Below are 21,081 nucleotides of genomic sequence, written 5' to 3'. Positions count from 1 at the left end.
TGTTGCCTTGGTAACAGGGAACAGAGGACATTATTGGAGACAATAGTAAGCACGTATCTGAACCCAAATGGTCTGGAGTTAGATCACAGATCCCAGCTCACTCCTCTCTCCTTAATGGGCCAAATCCAAACACATCAACCTAGATCTGGATTTTGAACTGCTGAGTTTAGAATCCAAAGTTTAGCTCTGTCATTTTAGAAATACAAAGGTTATATCTGGAGCTTGGATCCTGGCCCACATCTAGTTGATAGTAAAAAAGGTTATGAGCAGGTAACTGCAGTGGTCAGGCAAAATTTGTAGACGATTGTCTTGAAGATATAATTTAATAAGTGGTTACATTTGCTGTGGCTCCCCACATTTTGGTGAGGGGGCAACAAATAAATTCAAAAGATTCTGAACAAAGGACTGAAGGATGAGGAACCTGCTCCTGGGTAAAACTACACCCAACCCAAGCAGGCTCCAGATTTCTAGCACCAGAGAGCAGCAATAGTGGGGTAGATACAGCCCAGGCCACTTGAACATAGGGGTGTCTGCTCAGACATCCCACTGGTACAAAGCTGCATGTACTCCTTCCCCCGAGCCAAGCAGGCTGGCAAAATAGCGATGTCCCATGGGAAGAGGTCCAGATTCCCAGCAGGAAGAGGCAACAGATATTCACAGCCTTTGGACCCTGGTAACATCGCCACATCATCCATATTTACTAACTTTGTATACTGTTGTCTAGTCTGACCTCCTCCCAACTCTCCCTAACACCTACACTTCCTCTGCAGCAGCAGCACCAGCAGGAGCCAAAAGGTGCACCTCAATCCCAGTCCCCTTCCCATCCCGGACCACCTTCATAGACTATAATGTCATCTAGACTCCCATCAGAACTCTGCACTGACATACTCTAAACTAGTACGATGAGGAACCAGATTTGCCATGTACAGAGTCCACGTGGAAAAGGTGAATTAGAATTAGTTTAAGTAGATTCCATCCTGGTCCAGCAAGAGCTTTTTTATTCACAATTTTAAAGTCTGTTATCTAACAACCCTGCAGGGCTAGAAACTTTATATCGCTGGTACAGGTAGATTCCAAATGGGATCCAGCACTCACTTTTACCTAACCCTAGAAGTCATTACATGTTTAGGTATAAAAAAAGTATTTAGGTCATTTTAAGAATTACTTCCCTCTCTGAATATGATACTGTGGGGCTTACGGTAGCAAACAGACCTACCTTTATATGGAAAGAGATACAAAATACAAACCATCAGATTGTTTTAAAGCTCAAATAAAAGTATTCTAGAAATTGTACAATGTGCCATATATGGAATGTATGATGTGATAAGATTTTAATCAGTACTCAGATGGGATGATTTGTGTGGAAGCCAATCCGTACTCAGGTTGGTATACTGCATTTTTTTCCACAGATCTTATAAAAAAAAAATCTTCAAAAACACCAAGTTGAGCAGGTAAGTAGTCTATGTAACCACCTATATCCCTGTTACCATCATCATACTCCTTCAGATTGTTATACCTACTTGTGTTTTGTTTTAAATTAGATTGTATACTCTGTGTGTTTGCACAGCACATGACACAATGGGACCTCCAATCCTGACTAGAGCTTCTGGACATTACTGTAATATGTAATACACTTTTCTACCCAATTATAACACAGTATGTGTAGTATTTGAACTTTTGCCCACTTTGATCAGAGAAGTAGGAACACAGCTGTTTGAGGTAATGCAGGGTTGGGGTAGGCTTTGTTAAGGAAAAGTTAGCATATGTTAGCATAGCACTTTGGTTTGGGGCCCACCATTGTCTAAAAGCAAGCACATCGTGCACCAGGAGGAGCGTTCCTTAGATACTGCATTCCTGTGAAAACCCTCCCCCTTGTTTCCAGCCTGTCTCAACTCCCGATTTCTGTTCTTTGTCTGTTCCTAACTCCCTGCCTCCTGGCCTTGATGTGAGCCTTCCATCCTGATAAGAAAGGCTACTGGTGCATTGCTTTAAGACCATGTTGTGTAGTTGAAGTAATGGTCTAGCATGGGGAACGTACCTTGCAGGGATAGGTGGTATATAAGGGAAGGGTTTGTCTATTGGCTAAGGTTTCCAATGCATGAGGGCAACGTGCTTTGCTAAAAAGTATATAATCTCTGTATAACCTTCATTCGGGGTCCCCTCCTGACTAGCAGGGGGGCATCACGCTCGAGCGTAATAAACTTAGAATAATAACTTAGCGTAATAAACTCTGGAAACTCTGCAGTTGTGGACTTTGTTTGTGTGCCTCAGCCTAGACTCAAACTGTGAGTGACCTATCAGGTATAATTCGCAGCAGTTCTTGTGCGTGACCTATCAGGTATAATTCGTAACAGCTTTGGCAGAGAAACAAAGGGAATGTGTCATATTGCAAGAGCAAGTGCTGGCGTGGGCGGGGGGAACCACAGCAGTGGGGTTGTCTCCAGGTCCCAGTGATCTTTCAAGAAAAGTTTACTGAGAAAAGTGTGTAGACCTGAATTTCCCCAGCACTTAAGGGACAAGTTCCAATGATATTACTTTAGTGAAAGCCATTACCTGCACTCCAGTCTTCTTTTCAAGGAAGGCGCTCTCAGCCCTTTCATGTGATCTAACAGTAAGATATAAAGTTCATAACAACTTTATTTTTTTTAAAGTTACCATACATCACAGCTTTTATATTTAAGAGTAATAGAAAAAAATCACAGATAGGTTTATTATTTATAGCATAGTGCTATACAGTAAAATAAGACTATGATTCCTGCCCTGTGAAGAGCTAACAATCTCAGGCCCTGATCCTACAATGAGCTCCATGAAGGCAACCCCCTGTGCCAGCTGCGAGCTCATTGCATGATTCTACAAATGCTTATTCTCCCCAACAGTCCCACTTAAGTTTGCATGATGAAGCCCCAAATAAACATGACACAGACAAAAACAATGATAAGGGGGATGGATTTATACAAAGAAGTCTGGTTTTGTAGTTACTCCTGGGGGAATTCTGCACCACTGTGCATGCGCAGAATTCATGTCCCCCACAGATTTCTTTGCTTACCCACAGAAAAATGACTTTCTGATGGGGAAGCAAAAGGAAACTGCAAGAGGAATCACGCACCACTCTCTAGAGGCATAGGTACATCATTTCAGCACCTAGAGCAGCTGGCAGAGAGTAAGTCACCATGGGGCTGGAGACACCCCAGCCAGTGGCTCCTACCTTGAGCCAGGATCAGCTGCTAGTCCCGGCTGGGCTGGAGAAAAGACAGGACTTCCTCTTCCCCTTAAGGAGTGGCTGAGGCTGTCAGACATACCCCTAGAAAACTCTCCCAGGTGCAGGAAGCTCAGCATCCATCCCTACTTTCTGCTCCCATCGCTCCTCTGCTGTGGGGGGAGGGGTCACTGTATGGGGAGCTGCTCCCCCATCCACCCAACCTGCATGCATCTGGACCTCCTACATCCAGACACCGCTGCCAAGCCTCACCCAGTACATCCAGAACCCCCCTAGCTCTCCATACCCAAACCCCACTGAACCTCAACCCCTACATCTAGACACCCCCTTTCACCCAGACCATCTGCCTCCGGACCCCCACCCCTGCACTCAGACCACCCACCACTGAGCTCCCTGCACTCAAATCCCCACCCTGATGCCCCAACCCCTACACCACCCTGAGCCCCTACATCCAGACCCCCACGCCACTGATCTCCAACTAGCTGTACCCAGACGTGCACCCCACCAAGCTCTACTCCCCTAGCCCTCCCGCTTAAAGCCACACACCCAGACCCCTCTGCTGAGCCCCAACCACCTTCACCTGGAAGCCCCTGCAGAATTCCATTGCCCCTGCACCTGGAAACCCCCCCCCCCCCCAACACACACACACACACACACACACACAAGCCTCTGTACATCCAGATCCCTCCACACCTATACCCTGCCCCCCACTGAGTTGCCTGCACCCAGATTGTCCCACACAGAATCCTCTCACCCCATACCTGAATCACCCCACATTGAGCCCCTCTACACTTGGATCCTGCCTGGTTGACTCTGCCTACCCCACACCTGGTGTGCCTGGCCCGCCTGGCGCAGAGAGGCAGCACCCCAGGGTGTTTCTGGGGCAGGCCCAGGTCTTGTGCTGTGTCACAGTTGGGTGCAGCCTCACCGCTGAGTCCATGTCCCAGTGGCAGGGAGGCTGCAGGGTGATCTCCCATCTTCGTGCAGCCGGTGCTCCCCACTGCCATGCTGAAGCCTCTGCATTTACTTATTGACAAATGAAATGGGAATTTTGCGGAATTTTAAAATATTGTGTGCAGAATTTTTGTTTTTTGGCACAGAATGCCCTCAGGTGTATGTAGTGTACATCATTACAGAAGTTTGTTCTGCACAAACGAAGGAGAGAAATTCCTGCCCCCTTGAAGATAAAAATAAAAAAAAAATAGTGACTCCCCAGTCAGGTGCAGAAAAATCTATGGTCATGATACAGCATTCAGTCTGAACGTCCTCTTAGATACAATGACATGTTACTCTTGTGCATGGCATGAAAAAAAAGTATGATTGTTTCTTTAAAAAAATAAAACCTTAGAATGCAGCAGGATATAGTGCTAAAGGGAAACTGATTTTCAATTTTCCATTCCTGATACACCCGGTTACATTTTACCTCTACTTTCGCATTAGCTGTATTACTTGATTATCAATAACACACCCTTCAAATTAGTCTCACTAGGGTGGTGGGCAGGGTAACATGCCCAGAAAGGACATGATGGGAACGGGGGGGGGGGGGGGGGAAGGCTCCAGCACAGTTCTGGGGTAGGGGAACTTGGGGCAAACTTTGGAGCAAGGTGGTACAGCCCCACACAGAGAGGGGAAGTGGAGGAGCAGGGCGGGGATCAATAGCCCCACACAGAGAAGCCACAGGAAGTGGAGGAGCGGGTCGGGAACCAGGGCAAATGCAGCATACGTGGCTGTGCAGTGCACCCAAAAATTTGGGACACCATTCCCCTCACTGGCTGCAGCTGGACTCCTCCCACTCATGGTCTCTCACACTTCCCTAACACACACAGTCTCTCTCACACAGACTCACACAAAGGTGGCAATTTTGCAAAAGAAAAGCTTCAAAGACAGACTCCAACAAGAAACTGCTGAGCTTGAATTAATATGCAAACTAGATACCATTAACTTGGGTTTGAACAGAGACTGGGAGTGGCTGGGTCATTGCACATCTTGAATCTATTTGCCCATGTTAAGTATCCTCACACCTTCTTGTCAACTATCTAAATGGGCCATCTTGATTGTCACTGCAAAAAAAAAAAAAATTTCTCCCGCTGATAATAGCTCATCTTAATTAATTAGCCTCTTACGGTGGGTATGGCTACTTCCACCTTTTCATGTTCTCTGTATATCTATCTATCTTCTTAAAAAGAAGAGGAGTACTTATGGCACCTTAGAGACTAACAAATTTATCTGAGCATAAGCTTTCGTGACCTACAGCTCATTTCATTGGATGCTCACGAACGCTTGTGCTCAGATAAATTGGTTAGTCTCTAAGGTGCCACAAGTCCTCCTTTTCTTTTTGCGGATACAGACTAACACGGCTGCGACTCTGAAGCCTGTTTATCTTCTTACTCTATGTTCCATTCCACGCATCCGATGAAGTGAGCTGTAGCCCACAAAAGCTCATGCTCTAATAAACCTGTTAGTCTCTAAGGTGCCACACGTCCTCCGGTTCTTTTCACGCAGACTGGCTCTCACACCCACATACACTCTGCCTCTCACGGGTCACAGTCTCTCTCACACACACACACCCACGTATTATTGTTGTTATTACCGCTTGGTACTTCCTGTCAACAGGCTCTGGGTGAGCCAGGCGTGGCGCGGGGCTGCAGGAGGGCCCTGGGCCCTGGCAAGATGCGACCCCCACGTGACAGCGCGAAGCCTGCCTCGAGCCACTGCCTGCATAGGAAGCTCGAAGTGTGTCAGCAATGGGGGGGGGGGTTCTGGGGGGGTCCACAGGCGGGGGGGGGGTGGCCGTGCCCCCTTGACACGCCGGGGCCGGCTGGGGACTGCCTTCAGTGGAACACAGGGCACCAGTTTAATAATGCTGCCAGGGGCCCCCTAAACCCTGCGGACGCTGAGGAGGGATTCTGAGGTGCGGTTAAACAGCTCCCAACGGAAGTGGGGCGGGGGCGGGGTGAGGAAGGGAGAAGCTGAAGCTCAGAGCCGGGGGAGGGGAGGATGACAGGGTCTTCGGGAGGGCAGCCGCCGCCGCCGCCGCCCTCCCGGGGGTGTCCTGCGTGGCGGCGGCGGCGCCAGCCGTGTGGGGCAGGGGAGGGTCTCCCCGGGGGCGGCGCCAGGCGCGCGCGGAGGGAAGGGCACGCGCAGCGCGAGCGAAGCGGCGGGCGCGCGGAGCCGGCGGGACCTCTCGCGCCCTCACCCTTGTGGCAGTGGGACAGGAAGTAGGCCCGCGCCCGCAGGTTCTCCCGGTCGAAGCGGTCTATGGACAGCCAGGGGTACTCCCGCATCCTGCCTCCGAAGCTGCTCATGGCGCAGCCCTGCTCCTCGGACTCCGTCCGACCACCATCCCTACCTCTCCCATTGGCTGCGGCCCAAACCAATCACAGAGCCGCCTTTGCGACCCGTTCGCCTACGAGGCAAAGGCCGGGGCGGGGCCTTTTCTTAAAGGGCCAGTAAAAGAAATGACTCAAGTTTTTCTACGCCGGATCTTGCCGTGAGGTTTGGACCTGCTGCTCTGTCCGTGTGAATATGGGGACAGAAGGGCCTCGCCGCCCGGCAGGATGGGGAGAAGGGTATGCCTGTGTACTCCAGGCCCGCTCATTCTTGAGTGCAGTGATTTATCAATAAGGAATTTAGGTAGTTAATAACTGATACCCTTAGCATCTACATCATTAATAATGACTCTTGGTAACTGAATAATGTTGAGTATGGATAATTACTGCATTAGGAATTCATTTCCTGCCTTAGACATTTACAAAGCAACAAACACTGCACTATCATGAATAATTATAATTAATCCATTAGTAATTGGTTGTGAGTAGTTCTAACTAATTCAGTAATTGTGAATTATAAGTAAGTTATATCAGTAATTGTTTTGCTCCAACACTGTCCAGTAGTATTTGTCATTATGACATTCGTTTATTTTGTGGGTGAGGGGCAAACTATTGAATTCTCAAGAACTGCTGTGCACTGTTTTTAGTACTTTGGCCTAGACCAACTCCTGTGAGTTAGGCTCCTAAATATCTTTGAGGATCTGGGCTTTTGTCTCTGTTCACAGCATGTTCAGTGCCCTGTTCAAAGTGAGAAAAAAAATGTAATTATTGTCAAGCACTAATCTTTTAGCTATTTATGCTGCTGTCATCACCATGGTGGTATATCAAATTTTATATCTGTTAGGGAGGGATTAATGCAGGGGACACGAAGTCAGACAACATGCATTCTTTTCCCAACGGTGCCTTTGGCTCATTGTATAACCTTGGTCAAGTCACTTACTCCCATTTTCAAAAGTGACCAATAAGTGTGGCCGCACAATTTTGCCTGCCCAATTCAAGACCTAAATGTCCACAACGCCAACACCTCAAAACGGAGCTGGCCTTTTGAAAATGTTGGTTATAATCTCTCTCTTCCTCCAGCTGCGCTGCTGAAAAGGCAGGTAACACTTCCCTCCTTTACAGGGGTATATTTCCTACCTAAAAAGAAAAGGAGGACTTGTGGCACCTTAGAGACTAACAAATTTATTTGAGCATAAGCTTTCATGAGCTGAAGTGAAGAAACAGATTGACAGAGCCAGAAGAGTACCCAGAATTTACCTACTACAGGACAGGCCCAACAAAGAAAATAACAGAACGCCACTAACCATCACCTTCAGCCCCCAATTAAAACCTCTTCAGTGCTTCATCAAGGATCTACAACCTATCCTGAAGGATGACCCATCACTCTCACAGATCTTGGGAGACAGGCCAGTCCTTGCTTACAGACAGCCACGAAACCTGAAGCAAATACTCACCAGCAACCACACAACAGAACCACTAACCCAGTAACCTATCCTTGCAACAAAACATGTTGCCAACTGTGTCCACGTATCTATTCAGGGGACCCCATCACAGGGCCTAATCACATCAGCTACACTATCAGAGGCTCGTCCCCCTGCACATCTACCAATGTGATATATGCCATCATGTGCCAGCAATGCCCCTCTGCCATGTACATTGGTCAAACTGGACAGTCTCTACGTAAAAGAATAAATGGACTCAAATCAGACGTCAAGAATTATAACATTCAAAAACCAGTCGGAGAACACTTCAATCTCTTTGGTCACTCGATTACAGACCTAAAAGTTGCAATTCTTCAACAAAAAAGCTTCAAAATCAGAGTCCAACGAGAGACTGTTAAATTGGAATTAATTTGCAAAACTAGATACGATTAATTTAGGCTTGAATAAAGACTGGGAGTGGATGGGTCATTACATAAAGTAAAACTATTTCCCCATGTTTATCCTCCCCCCCCCCATGTTCTTGTCAACTGCTGGAAATGGCCCACCTTGATTACTACAAAAGGTTCCCCCACCTCCCTGCTCTCCTGCTGGTAATAGCTCACCTTACCTGATCACTCTGGTTACCGTGTGTATGGTAACACGCATTGTTTCATGTTCTCTCTCTATATATATAAATCTCCCCACTGTATTTTCCATTGCATGCATCCAATGAAGTGAGCTGTAGCTCACGAAAGCTTATGCTCCAATAAATGTGTTAGTCTCTAAGGTGCCACAAGTCCTCCTTTTCTTTTTGTGGATACAGACTAACACGGCTGCTACTCTGAAACGTTTCCTATCTAGTGCTTTGGGATGCAGGGTGCAAGCTCTATGCAGAAGCCTGATCTTCCAATTTCAGCTCATGGCAAAGCTCCGGCTGACTGCAGTGAGAGCACGGGGAGGATGGTCCCCAGCCGCCCGAGCTGTGTGAGGCATAACACACGGGTCTCTTACAGCACACACCCATCTGCACCCCTTACAGTCCTTATTCCTTTGCCAAAGTACTGCGCTGCCCCGCCCCGCGTGCGCAGCTCGTGGCGCTGGCCCCGCTCCCGGGGTTCGCTGCCGGTCGGCCCCGGCTCCGCCAGAGCCGCCGGGGAGGCTTCTCTCGGCCTGGCTCGAGCGCCGGAGGTTGCTAGGCAACCGCACAACCGCCGCCGTCAGACCCGAAGAGGCGGCGCCCGCCCCGAGGGAGGGAACGACCCGGCAAGACCGTTGGTGAGTGGCGCGCGGCGCCCCTTGTCCCGACCCTCACCGCAGGTGGAGGCCGCCCAGCCCCGGAGCCCTGAGGGGAGCGGGTGCTGCTGAACGCCCCCTCCCTCCCCGGCTCAGGGGAGCAGCGTGGCCTTGGGGTTCCTTTAAAAAGCCCCGGCTCCTGGAATCCTGGGACTGGGGGAGGGGATTTTCTTTAAAGGCACAGTTCCTGGAGAGCTGGGGTTAAGGGGGGATTTTTCCTTAAAGCGTCAGCTCCTGTGGTTATGGGTTTAGGGGAGATTCTCCTCTTTCGTTTAAAAAAACCCACAAATTTTGTGACTGGTGGTTTCCAAGAAAAGCTGAAAAACCGGACCCAAGTGTCCCTCCTAGCAGCTCAGAAGGCGAATGATAAGAAAACAGTTACAGTTCTTTAAAATCTGATGCTTTTTAAAGCAACTCTCATGATTTTGGTGGGGCCTGACTCATGGATTTTGCATGTTTGGAGTTGGCAAAGCTGCAAGGGTTGGCGGGGACAGGGGTTGTTATTGCAGAGGGGGACCGAGAAAGAATTACACTGTACTTTTGATGCCTTGTATTTTTGTTGTTTGTCTATATCTGTTTGTCCATCTTGTCTTTTAGACTGTAAGCTCTTCAGGGCAGGACTCATAAGAAATGCCTTAGTGGGTCAGACCAATAGCCCATCTATCCCACTATCCTGTCTCTGACAGTGGCCTGTAGGAGAGCTTCAGGGGGAGTGTACTGAACAGGGCAGTTTTGGAGAGATCCACCCCTGTCTTCCCCTCCTGACTTCTGACAGCCACAGGTAGATGGTCACCCTGAGCATGGGGTTGTATGTCTGACCATCTTCTGTGTGTGTACAGTGACCAGTACAATAGGGCTTCAACCCTATTTGGGATCTTTAGGCACTACCAGAATACATATAATTAATAACAGGGAGTCAAACACAATGTGGGGTCCTATCCGGGCAGATTCTATCTTGTCTCTCTCTCACCCCTTGGCAACTCCTTTGCCAGTAGAGCCCCACTGAATTGAAATGGTCTGACCTGGCTGCTGGTGCTTCTACTCATCACTACCTGACTCCTACTTTGGGTATTGGTGCCATAAATATGTTCAAACATAAGAGGAACTTACAAGGTTCAGAGGATAGATAGGCTGGTTTCCAAACGGTGCTGACCTCTATGCACAGATTTGTGTCACAGTAGACTTGTCCTTTCCTTTTCCTTTCTGAAATAGGGGGAGAGATGTGGTTACATAACCGACTTGGTGAAAGTGGGAACCAGCAGAACACTTTTAAAACACAGGCAATCAGACGTAGTAATCTGCTTCATGGTGCGCATGCATCTATTCTAGGATGTTTGTGTTTGACTACTATACATAACCCAAGAAGATGCAGAATTCCACCACTTACAGAATTTATTCATTGATGTACAGTGATTGCCATTACAGAGAAAGTATTTCCCAGTACCACACACTGGGATGTGAAATTGCACAATTTTCCCCTAAATTAGAAGAGTAATAAGAATGGTAACCCTGTGGTGTCTGTTGGCAAATTGAGCTTTTTGACACATCACTCTGGGCTGTCTCAACTGCACGTCAGTATCAGTGATTTATCTATTAAACTTAAATAAAAGGTTTGACATACCAGCTTGAAAATGGTGATGTTTGTTTTTTACTTGCATGCACTGACTTGGCACTTTGGCCCAGAGCCTCAAAAGTATTTAGGCTCCGAGCTTCTATTGTCTGTGCCCTTATATGTATGTTTTGCCTGTGTTTTCACAGGAGCTTTTATGGAAAGTCTGCTTGAATTAGTGGATAGTCAGTATGTGCCATGTATATCCAGTTGCACTGGACAAGTGCATTTGCTAGATGACCCTGATATATCATTTAGCAGAGAAATGGTTAATCCTAGTGACATGTAAGTGGCCATAATAGACCTTTAGTGTTAATACCTTATTAAGATCCAATCATATACTTCATTTGCTAGCATTGCTTTGGTCTGTCTCTCTGCAGGCTCAGTTGGTCAGCAGTATAACAGTTCTATATTATAGCTTACAATTTATACATCTTTCTTCCAGAAGGATTCCAAAGTGCTTATTAATTCACACTGGGTCATGTTTCCCTTTGTAGTAAAAAAGTGCAATCAGGAGAAATATCTCCAAGACTCAGCTACCAATATGTGCCAAGTAGGTTAATTTGTATTGTGGCGTCCCCTAGTGCGAGGAGAAAAACTCTTTGTAATTATTGACAATTGGCATTTAAAGAGAGATAATAATTGTAGAGGGCTGAACTACCCCACATATATGGCAGCATATTTGGAAAAGGGCCATAGTATCTGTATACTTATGTACAGATCTTCACTCAACCCCATGCAAACTGAGATTATGCCCCTTTTCCTTGGTTGCTGATGGTCTTTCTGTGCAAAGAATCCACTGTAAATTATTATGCCAGATACAAATGCAGATTTCAACCACTCCCAAATAACTGCTGCCATGCAAGCAATAACTCCTATTTTCTCTTCCGTAGTGGTTTGAGGGGACTGACTTCTGAATTGAACCACATACTAAATAAAGGGTTTCAGTTGTGTGTAGGATTTTGAGGCAGGTTTTGTAGTCAATTGCTACTCTTTTTCAGCCTATGAGCCATGGGAGCACATGACCCAAAAGGATTTTTATCTTCATCAGCATCAAGTCTAGAAACTTTCTTAAATGAAGGCTTAGATTCTTGGAAATACATCAAACTCTTCCTAATTATGCAGCTGCAGCATGGTGACACTAAGTAATTATGAGAAGAATTTGGCCCATTGACCAAAGAAATCCATCAGATGTTGTAGCATTTGACGTATTTTTCTTCCTGCGTAAATGAAAAGTGCTCTCTATTAGCAGAATAAGATTGTGACCATTGGTGCCTGGAATGGCCACACTGAGATTATTTAATCAGGGCAAACTACAAAGAATGGGGCAGACGATAAGCAAAACTGATGGTTATTCTAATCATTAGACTCACCAAGCCAGCAACAAAACATCTTCTACAATACCTTACTGATTACCCAGAAGCCAAAAATATAGTTCCCTTAAAGCAATCCAGACTTGGGCTCCCACCCAGACAGCCAAGTCAAATATGAGGAAGATTACTGAAAATCTTGTTCAATATATATAAAGTTCTGCTAATCCCAATGGATCGGACACATTACCCGTCAGGTCAGTGAATATTTCAGATCTTACCCAAATACATGTTTACAGACAGTTCTTATTAACTAAAAGATTTATTTAAAAAAGAAAAGAGAGTATTGTGGTCAAAAGATCATTATACATACAGATATGAATAAAGTTCTTAGATCAGTTTCATAGTAAAGATAGTGAGCTGCTGAGTTGCAAAAAGGTCTTTCCAGAATAAGTTCATCCGGTTCTAGTCCAAACAGCAGTTCATGTATAGAGTTTGTTCAGATTCTTCCATGAGAATTAGCAGGGTAATCCACACTAGAGCTGGAGACCTCAGTCTTGCGACTCAAGCTTCCCCAGACCAAACTTAAGCAGATCTGGTTCTGACGTAAAAATTCCTGTTTCCTGTGTATACACACGTAATTAGTTATATTCATCAGCATAAGGTAATTATCCTTTAAGCAGGGCCGGCTCTAGGTTTTTTGCTGCCCCAAGCAAAAAATTTGCCGACCCAAGCTCCGAGAGCGCAACTGCCCAAGCAAAAAAAAAAGAAAAAATGGCCGGAATGCCGCCTCTGGAATTGTGCCGCCCCAAGTACGTGCTTTCTTTGCTGGTGCCTAGAGCTGGTCCTGCCATTAAGACATGCAGTTTACTACAAACTTCAAAGAGAAATATTGACAATGACATTTTTACACCCAAGTTTCATCTAAATGTTATATTCCCTCTGAATTATTGATCTCTGAATCAATAAAATATAGTAATGGACAGGAACCTTCTGGTTACATTGTTAACATCTAACAGCTATTGGTAAACAGACAAATATGAACAGTATCTTCTTCTAATTCTCTAACAATACAAGTCTACATTTCAAAGATCTATCTAACATGGCTTTGTTTGCTATTTATAAGGAATGGCCTTAGTTACCATTTATATACTTTTCTAATATGTCTTTAAAGGTTGAATTTGGGTCATTTAGCCGGCTAGTCACTTAACCCTTTCTAGCTCAGTGTCACAAAGATATACTCAAAAAATTAATACAATGACATTAAGAGGTGAACTAGAAGACAAAACTGGTTCCTGTTACATATTGAAATTGGTCTAGATTTGGAAACTTAGGTCAAATTCATCACTTGAGCAGCTCTGCTGACTTCAATGGAGTTAGCCCTGGGATCCCTTCAGCCATGTGAATTCCAAAGAGCACTGTCATCAGTAATTTGAGCATACCCTGGAAAATGGCGTTATAATAGTTTACATATCTGGAAACTGAAATACAGGCAATATGGATTTACTCCAGAAAACAGCATGTATTTAATGTGATTCTGGACATTTTTAACATACTAGTTTTTACGTTGGGGTTTTGAGGTGGGGTGCATTTGTTTTTGTTTTTTTGACTGACTATAACTTGTTTACTATGTTTGCCAATTTTGTTCTACCCATTTTTATGTAGAACTTCAACAATATGGCTTGCTCCAGTTTTTATATGTATCATTTTTAAAACCTAGTTTCAGCAAAATATCTGGTGGAGTTCCTGGAGCCATGGCTAGCGCTGACATCAAACCAAAATCTATAAGTCGTGCCAAAAAATGGTCAGATGAGATAGAGAATCTATACAGATTTCAGCAAGCTGGATACAGGGATGAAATTGAATATAAACAAGTGAAGCAAGTTGATATGGTAAGATTTGTAACTGTGCAGGGGCTATGTATTTTAATTCTCTATTCCCTATTAAATAGTGAAATAAAAATGGAGGCACACAGTATATTTCCTTTCATTTGCTTTTGTTTTTAATCAAATTCAATTTTAGTTCTTTAGGTAGTTTTAGAAGTGCAGAATAACTGATTTTCAAATACATTTATTTTACTTGACACTGCAACTCTAGCAAGCCTGCAATGTGCTGCCTCTTCATCAGTTACATACTTAAACATGTCAGAGCTTTTATTACATAATGGAGATTTTTTTCATTTAAAAAAAAAGAATTTAATGCTGGTGAAAGATATGGCATGGGCAGCTCATGGCCAGCTTCCACACACTACTCTGCCAATGTGTACACCCCCGATGTGGTATACCCCCTTTTTAAGGATGAGAAGATTGTTCAATATCCATGGGCTCCATCCAGCATCCCTGAAATTAGTGGAAGGTTTACCATTGAATTGTATGGGAGTTGGTTCAGACTCCTTGTATATGCAGTACTTAGCCTCTCTCTTGAAAATGTCAACAGTAGAGAAAGTTGATGCCGGGTGTGGTGGAGGTAGTTGTAATGCAGATACTTCTCTACTGAGAACATCAAGAACTCTATCTTGTACCTTGAAAACTTCATTGCATATGACCTAAGCTACTGGTTAGTCACCAGATGCCAGACAGCTACAAATCTACTCTGGATTCAAACTAACAAACCTATAGGTGATAGGCTCTATATTCCATTATTTACCTCCTAAATCATGCAGTTCTTCAAAATCCCTTTTAAAAATCTATTCAGACCTACTATGTCATTATTTTGAAATATAGAGTTTGCATTAAAGAAAACCTTTAGTACTACTGATGTCTTGTTGCCACCTTCCTTTATTTAAAAATCAACAGTTTGAAGTATTTTCAAAATACCAGAAACAAATTAAACTATATTGGTGTCCAATCTCTCACCAAGTTTCATGTTTTAAATCAGTATGATAGGCACACTCAAGGCTTTAAAATTGGTGAGCTACTGCTTCTTTTACCTACATATATTATTGTAACTATGCAAAGTGGTCTTTGAAAAGTTACTACTGAACTAAATTTTTTAAAATGCATGGCTGAATTATTACCTACTGAAAATAGAGGTGTAAAGGAAGATGCAACGAGGAGTCCGGTGTCACCTTAAAGACTAACAGATTTATTGGGGCATAAGCTTTTGTGGGTAAAAAACCCCACTTCTTCATATGCATGGAGTGAAAATTACAGATGCAGACATAAATATTCTGATGCATGAAGAGAAGAGAGAACCAGTGTTAACAAGGCTAATTCAGTCAGGGTGGATGTGGTTCACTCCCAGTAATTGATGAGGAGGTGTCAATACCAAGAGAGGGAAAATTGCTTTTGTAGTGAGCCAGACACTCCCAGTCCCTATTCAAGCCCAAATTAATGGTGTTAAATTTGCAAATGAATTCTAGCTCTGCAGTTTCTCTTTGAAGTCTATTTTTGAAGTTTTCTTGTTGAAGGATGGCTACTTTTAAATCTGTTATTGAATGTTCAGGGAGATTGAAGTGTTCTACTGGCTTTTGTATGTTACCATTCCTGATATCTGATTTGTGTCCCTTTATTCTTTTACATAGAGACTGTCCAGTTTGGCCGATGTACATGGCAGAGGGGCATTGCTGGCACATGATGGCATATTATCACATTAGTAGATGTGCAGGTGAAAGAGCCCCTGATGGTATGGCTTATGTGGCAGGGTCCTCTGATGATGTCGCTAGAGTAGATATGGGGACAGAGTAGGAAACGGGGCTTGTTACAGGGATTGGTTCCTGGGTTAGTGTTTCTGTGGTGTGGTGTGGTGTGGTGTGTGGTTGCTGGTGAGTATTTGCTTCAGGTTGTGGGGCTGTCTGTAACCGAGGACGGACCTGCCTCCCCAGGTCTGTGAAAGTGAGGGATCGTTTTCCAGGATAAGTTGTAAATTGTTGATTATGTGCTGGAGAGGTTTTAGCTGGGGGCTGTACGTGATGGCCAGTGGTGTTCTGTTATTTTCCTTTTTGGGCCTGTTCTGTAGTAGGTGACTTCTGGGTACCTGTCTCGCTCTGTCAATCTGTTTCCTCACTTCCCCAGGTAAGTACTGTAGTTTTAAGAATGCTTGATAAAGATCTTGTAGGTGTTTGTCTCTGTCTGAGGGATTGGAGCAAATGCAGTTGTATCTTAGGGCTTGGCTGTAGACAATGGATCGTGTGATGTGTCCTGGATGGAAGCTGGAGGCATGTAGGTAAGTATAGCGGTCAGTAGGTTTCCGGTATAGGGTGGTGTTTATGTGAACATCACTTATTTGCACTGTAGTGTCCAGGAAGTGGATCTCTTGTGTGGACTGGGCTGGCTCGCTACAAAAGCAATTTCCCCTCCCTTGGTATTGACACCTCCTCATCAATTATTGGGAGTGGACCATATCCACCCTGACTGAATTGGCCTTGTTAACACTGTTTCTCCATTAGTAATGTAACTCCCTTCTCTTCATGTGTCAGTATATGTATGTCTGCATCTGTAAGTTCACTCCACACATATGAAGCAGTGGGGTTTTTTTACCCACGAAAGCTTATGCCCAAATGAATCTGTTAGTCTTTAAGGTGCCACCGGACTCCTCGTTGTTTTTGTGGATACAGACTAACACGCCTACCCCTCTGATACAGGGAAGATGCAGTTCGTTCTTTTGTATTGGGCTCAAATTCTGTGGTGAAGAGTATAGTATAAATGCTTACACAGAAGTCTAGGTAGATCTTTTAATGAGAATGGTAGGATCCCTCTAGTTAATAAATTATATAAGATAAAAGTCAAGACTGCTACAGGGTACAAGCCACAAAACAAACTATGATCCCATTGGCAGAGGGACACTCCCAACAAAATAATTTCCAACTTAAAAACCATGTGGAGCTCTGTTTATATCAAACTTTGGTGGAATTAGCATCAGTTATATTGTAACTGATCACATTTTGAAATACGGCTCATTTTTGCTGTCATAGAAGGTACAAGATCTAAGAGTGGAGATACAAGGAATATTATATGGTACTTACGTTTAGAAAAATAACCCAAACAGCCAGCAGATCTGTACATTTAAATACTAGGCTGAGTAATAAAACTACCATTTATGAGATATAATTCAAATGCAATCTGGTTTGATATCCCTAATGACATCTATACCTGCTGATCAGAAGTGAGAAATTAATATTTAGGATTCAAGACAATAGGAAATACTACAGCTGTTCATGCTGCAGGTGCTTACCTAATGCCATAGAAACTTCCAAAAGCTTTTTAATTAAAAGGATTGAATGTCTGCACTTTTTACAATGTAATAAATATCTTGTGAAGTACTGAATTGAAGGCTATGGGTGATGATGCTCAGCACCTTGCAGGATTGGGTCCATTGACACTAACTTTCCTGATTTGACATATGGCTCATTTGTTTGTTTGAAAATGATGAAACTAATGATATGTCTATTTTTCATGCCTAGAAAGGTGCCGAAGTACCTTTTACTTGCACATAATCCTTCCATAAGAAGTGGAATCTTTCAGCCACTTGAATTTTTGAATGACTAACTCTTGTTTATACAGTAAAAGGAAGGCATCCATTGGGTAATCAAGGGGAATCATAGACATTAGAGAGGAAAAGACCTGTTAAGTCTAATAACCTCCATTGCACCAGACAATGGTGGTTCCTGTTCTCTACACCATATTTTCTAACAGCTTTGTCCAGTCCAGTTTTAGATTACTCAAGTGCTACGGTTTCCATCACATCACCTTTGGATCATTCATGCTCTCTTCTGACGTAGTGAAGTGTTGCTGGTTTTTTGTTTGTGTGTTTTTATACCATACAGAACTTTGACTAGAAACTAGTTTCTGATGTTTTATGTTTTTTAATCTTTATTAGAGTTAACCAATTTAATCATAAAGCACCAATCAGCTACAAACCAATTTATTCACCAAAATACAATCCACATAAAGATATCTCGTCTCCTGTGATGTGTTCTGCATGGATGTTTTCTCTCAGTAGCAGCATGTTCAGAAGATGAATGTATATTCTTTTCATTCTGTTTACAGGTGGATCGTTGGCCAGAAACAGGATTTGTGAAGAAACTTCAAAGAAGGGACAATACTTTCTATTATTACAACAAGCAAAGGGAATGTGAAGACAAAGAAGTCCATAAAGTGAAAGTTTATGCTTATTAATTTTGTTAATCCCAACTACAGTGGTTTTGTTTTTGTTTGTTGTAAGTATGTTGCTTTAATCTATTTGATGTTTATAAAATGTAAGGAATTAAACAAGGTTTCTGAACTAATTTGTGCTGTTTTTAAATACAGCTGAACATTTTTGGGGGGAGGAGTAATAATGTTTGTTCAGCACTGGATTTTCACAGAGCTTTTGATGAGGTCCATATAATTAGAAGTGCTAATCATTATTTAGTGCATTACATCTTCAATGTATTTTACTGACAGTAGCTAACTAATTCTAACCACAACCGTGGGAGATAGGTAAATAGGTAAACTTATTATCATCAGTTTACAGATGGGAAAACTGAGGCGGAAAAGTTAAGTGACATCCACAAGATCACGAGGGAGTTGATGTCAGACCCTGGATTAGTGTTTGTTAAAGGAAATTGAATGACCTGGGAGTAGGGGCCAAAACCATGCTATGGATTAAAAGATGTTTAAGTGATGAGAAATGGTCATCATAAATATCTTTCTTAGCGAAGAGGGGTAAATAGTGAAGTATCCCACAGCTCTGTGGGGTTTTTTTATTAATATAAGTATTCATGATTTAAAGGAGAAAGTATTTAGTGAATTGGTAAAATTCACTAGCCAACGATACAGGATGTTGGACAGCAAAAACTAAAGAGGATTATGAGGAGTTAAACACATGGTGGGATGAAGGGAATATTGGGCAGCAAGGTGTCAGGTGAAATCTAATATCTTTTTGGAAGTACATCAATTATAATTCTGGTTTTAGTGACAGAAAGAGATGGGGTTATACTGGTAGCAGCTAAAGAATAAATGGATTAATATTTTTCCAGACCTAAACACCACAATTTTGAATAAAAGAAAGAGATTTGTGTCTCTGTGTTGTGGTATTAGAAGCAGAAGTGTCTGTCCTTTACCCTGAAAATTTAAGGGCAATGTACTGTGGGATGAAAAAAAAAATCACATTTTTGACAATGCTGTATCCTTTTGAAGATCACATAAATGAATGAAACTACAGATTCCAGTGTTGCTCAACTTGCTGGTGAGGGTGCTCAGACCTCAGAATTCTAACAGCAGTGGTTTATCATATAGTCCATTTTATTTTTTTGCAGCTGTCCTTGCTTAGTTTGGTGTCTGTGCAATGAAAGCTATTAAACTCTGGCACATGTGGGTTACATGAACTGATGTAAATTAAATAACACTCCAATCTTTAGTTCTGTTTACTGTAGCTCCTTATCTTCCGTTAATCCTTTTGATATAATCCTCTGGATTCTACATGCAAAAATAGCTGTCAAAATGGCATTGTGACGTCCATCTCAAATTTAGTCCATATCAGATGTACTCAGTTTATAATGCAAAAGCTGGACTCCCAAACCCACATGGACTGCAAGCTCAACCTGGGATCTGGCAATCAGTCTGGGTTCTTTCTGGTTCCCACATCATCTAACTCAAATGAGTAATGTTACAGGTAAAGTTGTTATCCATTAGATTGAGCATAGAGCTGGGACTCAAGAATCTTGGAGTGAAATCCTGGTGCCATTTAAGTTAAAATGTGTTTTGCTATTGTCTTAATTGATCTAGGATTTCACCCGTGGCTTCTGTTCCCTGCTCTGCCATAGACTCAGTGTGGTCAAGTCACTTAACTTCCCTGTGCCTCAATTTCTTTATCTGCATGACAGATAAGCATTATAATTTATTACATCTCTAGTCACCAAAAAGTAAAGATTCTGTAATTATTGCCCAATTAAGAACTCTGGTGATGTGAGAGCCAGAACAGAATCCAGCTCCCACGCCTAGAACTGTATTGGCTCTGCAGTACTACCAACAGTAAAAAGGAATAAAAACTTATTTGGAGAGCATATAATGTCATCAGTTTTTAAACAGAGCTCCCCACTGAAAACACAGCATGTCTTGTCAGAGAAGTAAGAATATTGGATTTGGAATACATATAGAGAATGCATCTGTTGAATAAGAAAATGCTTTTTTTTTTACTATACCTAAACATCAAGCCTATATTATATGAATTGTGAATGCTAATGGATTTTAATGTGTGTTTTCCCCCCTCCTTTTTTAATGCATTATATGTATGTTCCTATTCTCTATTTTGACTTTTATATATAACGAACAGTATTAGTTTTGTTTGTGAAAACTAAAGACTCTTAATAAACAAAGGTGGGGATTTATGACTTTATAGTTTTACATGTACAATTTGTTCCTATTTAGTGTATTCTTCATTTTCTGTAATGATGTGTTCATAAATCATAGGGGCCAAATTCTGGTCTCATTTGCATCAGTGTATCTAGTGATTTCACTGGAGTTCTGCTGGAGTTATACTGGTGTAAATGAGATTAGAACTGGGCCCATGGAGTCTTAAATTTACTGTTAACCCTTTTGGAAAAAAGAAATGGTGTTGGATAGAAATCCCTAATCATAGCTGATGAGTAGTATGGGAAAATAACGTACTGTTGGCTTCCATTAATTTTGTTCTGGTGAATTTTGAGAGGCTAGCACCACTGCTGAGCTATGGTTTAAGCCAGTGGTTCTCAACCCATTTATCATTATGGGCCGCAGGTTGAGAACCACAGCGTGCCCCCCCAAAAAGATTCCCCACAGTCCCCTATGCCCAGCAACCTCCGCCCAGAGACCCCTCCACAGAGTGGGGCCAGGAGCAGAGCCCTGGGTGTGGGGCCAGACACTGGACCCCGCTGTGTGGGGCCGGGCAGCCTAAAACCTAGGGGTGCTGCAGCACCCCCACAAACCCCTAGTTCCCAGCACTC

The 21,081-nt window shown here is 43.3% G+C and overlaps 2 protein-coding genes across 6 annotated transcripts in view; one reads left to right on the top strand and one right to left on the bottom strand.

Moving 5' to 3' along the window:
* DCLRE1C (DNA cross-link repair 1C) overlaps window positions 1–6,581 on the bottom strand; it is a 28,048-nt gene extending 21,467 nt beyond the window's left edge. For 2 of the 4 annotated variants that reach the window (XM_073328685.2, XM_073328687.2), the window contains exons 1-2: window positions 6,414–6,581; window positions 2,554–2,605 (exon numbers count right to left, since the gene is read on the bottom strand). In XM_073328685.2, the coding sequence (XP_073184786.1) occupies window positions 2,554–2,605; window positions 6,414–6,522 (161 nt within the window). In that variant the 5' untranslated portion in view covers window positions 6,523–6,581. Of the gene's footprint in view, window positions 1–2,553; window positions 2,606–5,807; window positions 6,163–6,413 lie in introns of those variants that run through there. The other 2 variants (XM_073328686.2, XM_073328688.2) reach the window with 2 other exon arrangements.
* MEIG1 (meiosis/spermiogenesis associated 1) lies at window positions 6,024–20,477 on the top strand. 2 transcript variants are annotated; one of them, XM_073328690.2, is made up of 3 exons: window positions 6,024–6,128; window positions 13,900–14,071; window positions 18,167–20,477. In XM_073328690.2, exons 2-3 carry the CDS (start codon window positions 13,934–13,936, stop codon window positions 18,293–18,295), a joined length of 267 nt encoding a protein of 88 aa, XP_073184791.1. In that variant the 5' UTR covers window positions 6,024–6,128; window positions 13,900–13,933; the 3' UTR covers window positions 18,296–20,477. The 2 variants fall into 2 exon arrangements, with proteins under 2 accessions (XP_073184791.1, XP_073184793.1); XM_073328692.1 differs by lacking the exon at window positions 6,024–6,128 and adding an exon at window positions 9,080–9,242.
* The last annotated feature ends 604 nt before the right edge of the window (window positions 20,478–21,081 follow it).

The sequence above is a fragment of the Lepidochelys kempii genome, chromosome 1 (genome assembly GCF_965140285.1).
Source record: "Lepidochelys kempii isolate rLepKem1 chromosome 1, rLepKem1.hap1, whole genome shotgun sequence".
NCBI lineage: Eukaryota > Metazoa > Chordata > Testudines > Cheloniidae > Lepidochelys > Lepidochelys kempii.
Note: the sequence above shows the minus strand (reverse complement) of the source record. Positions and strands in the feature narration are given on the sequence as shown.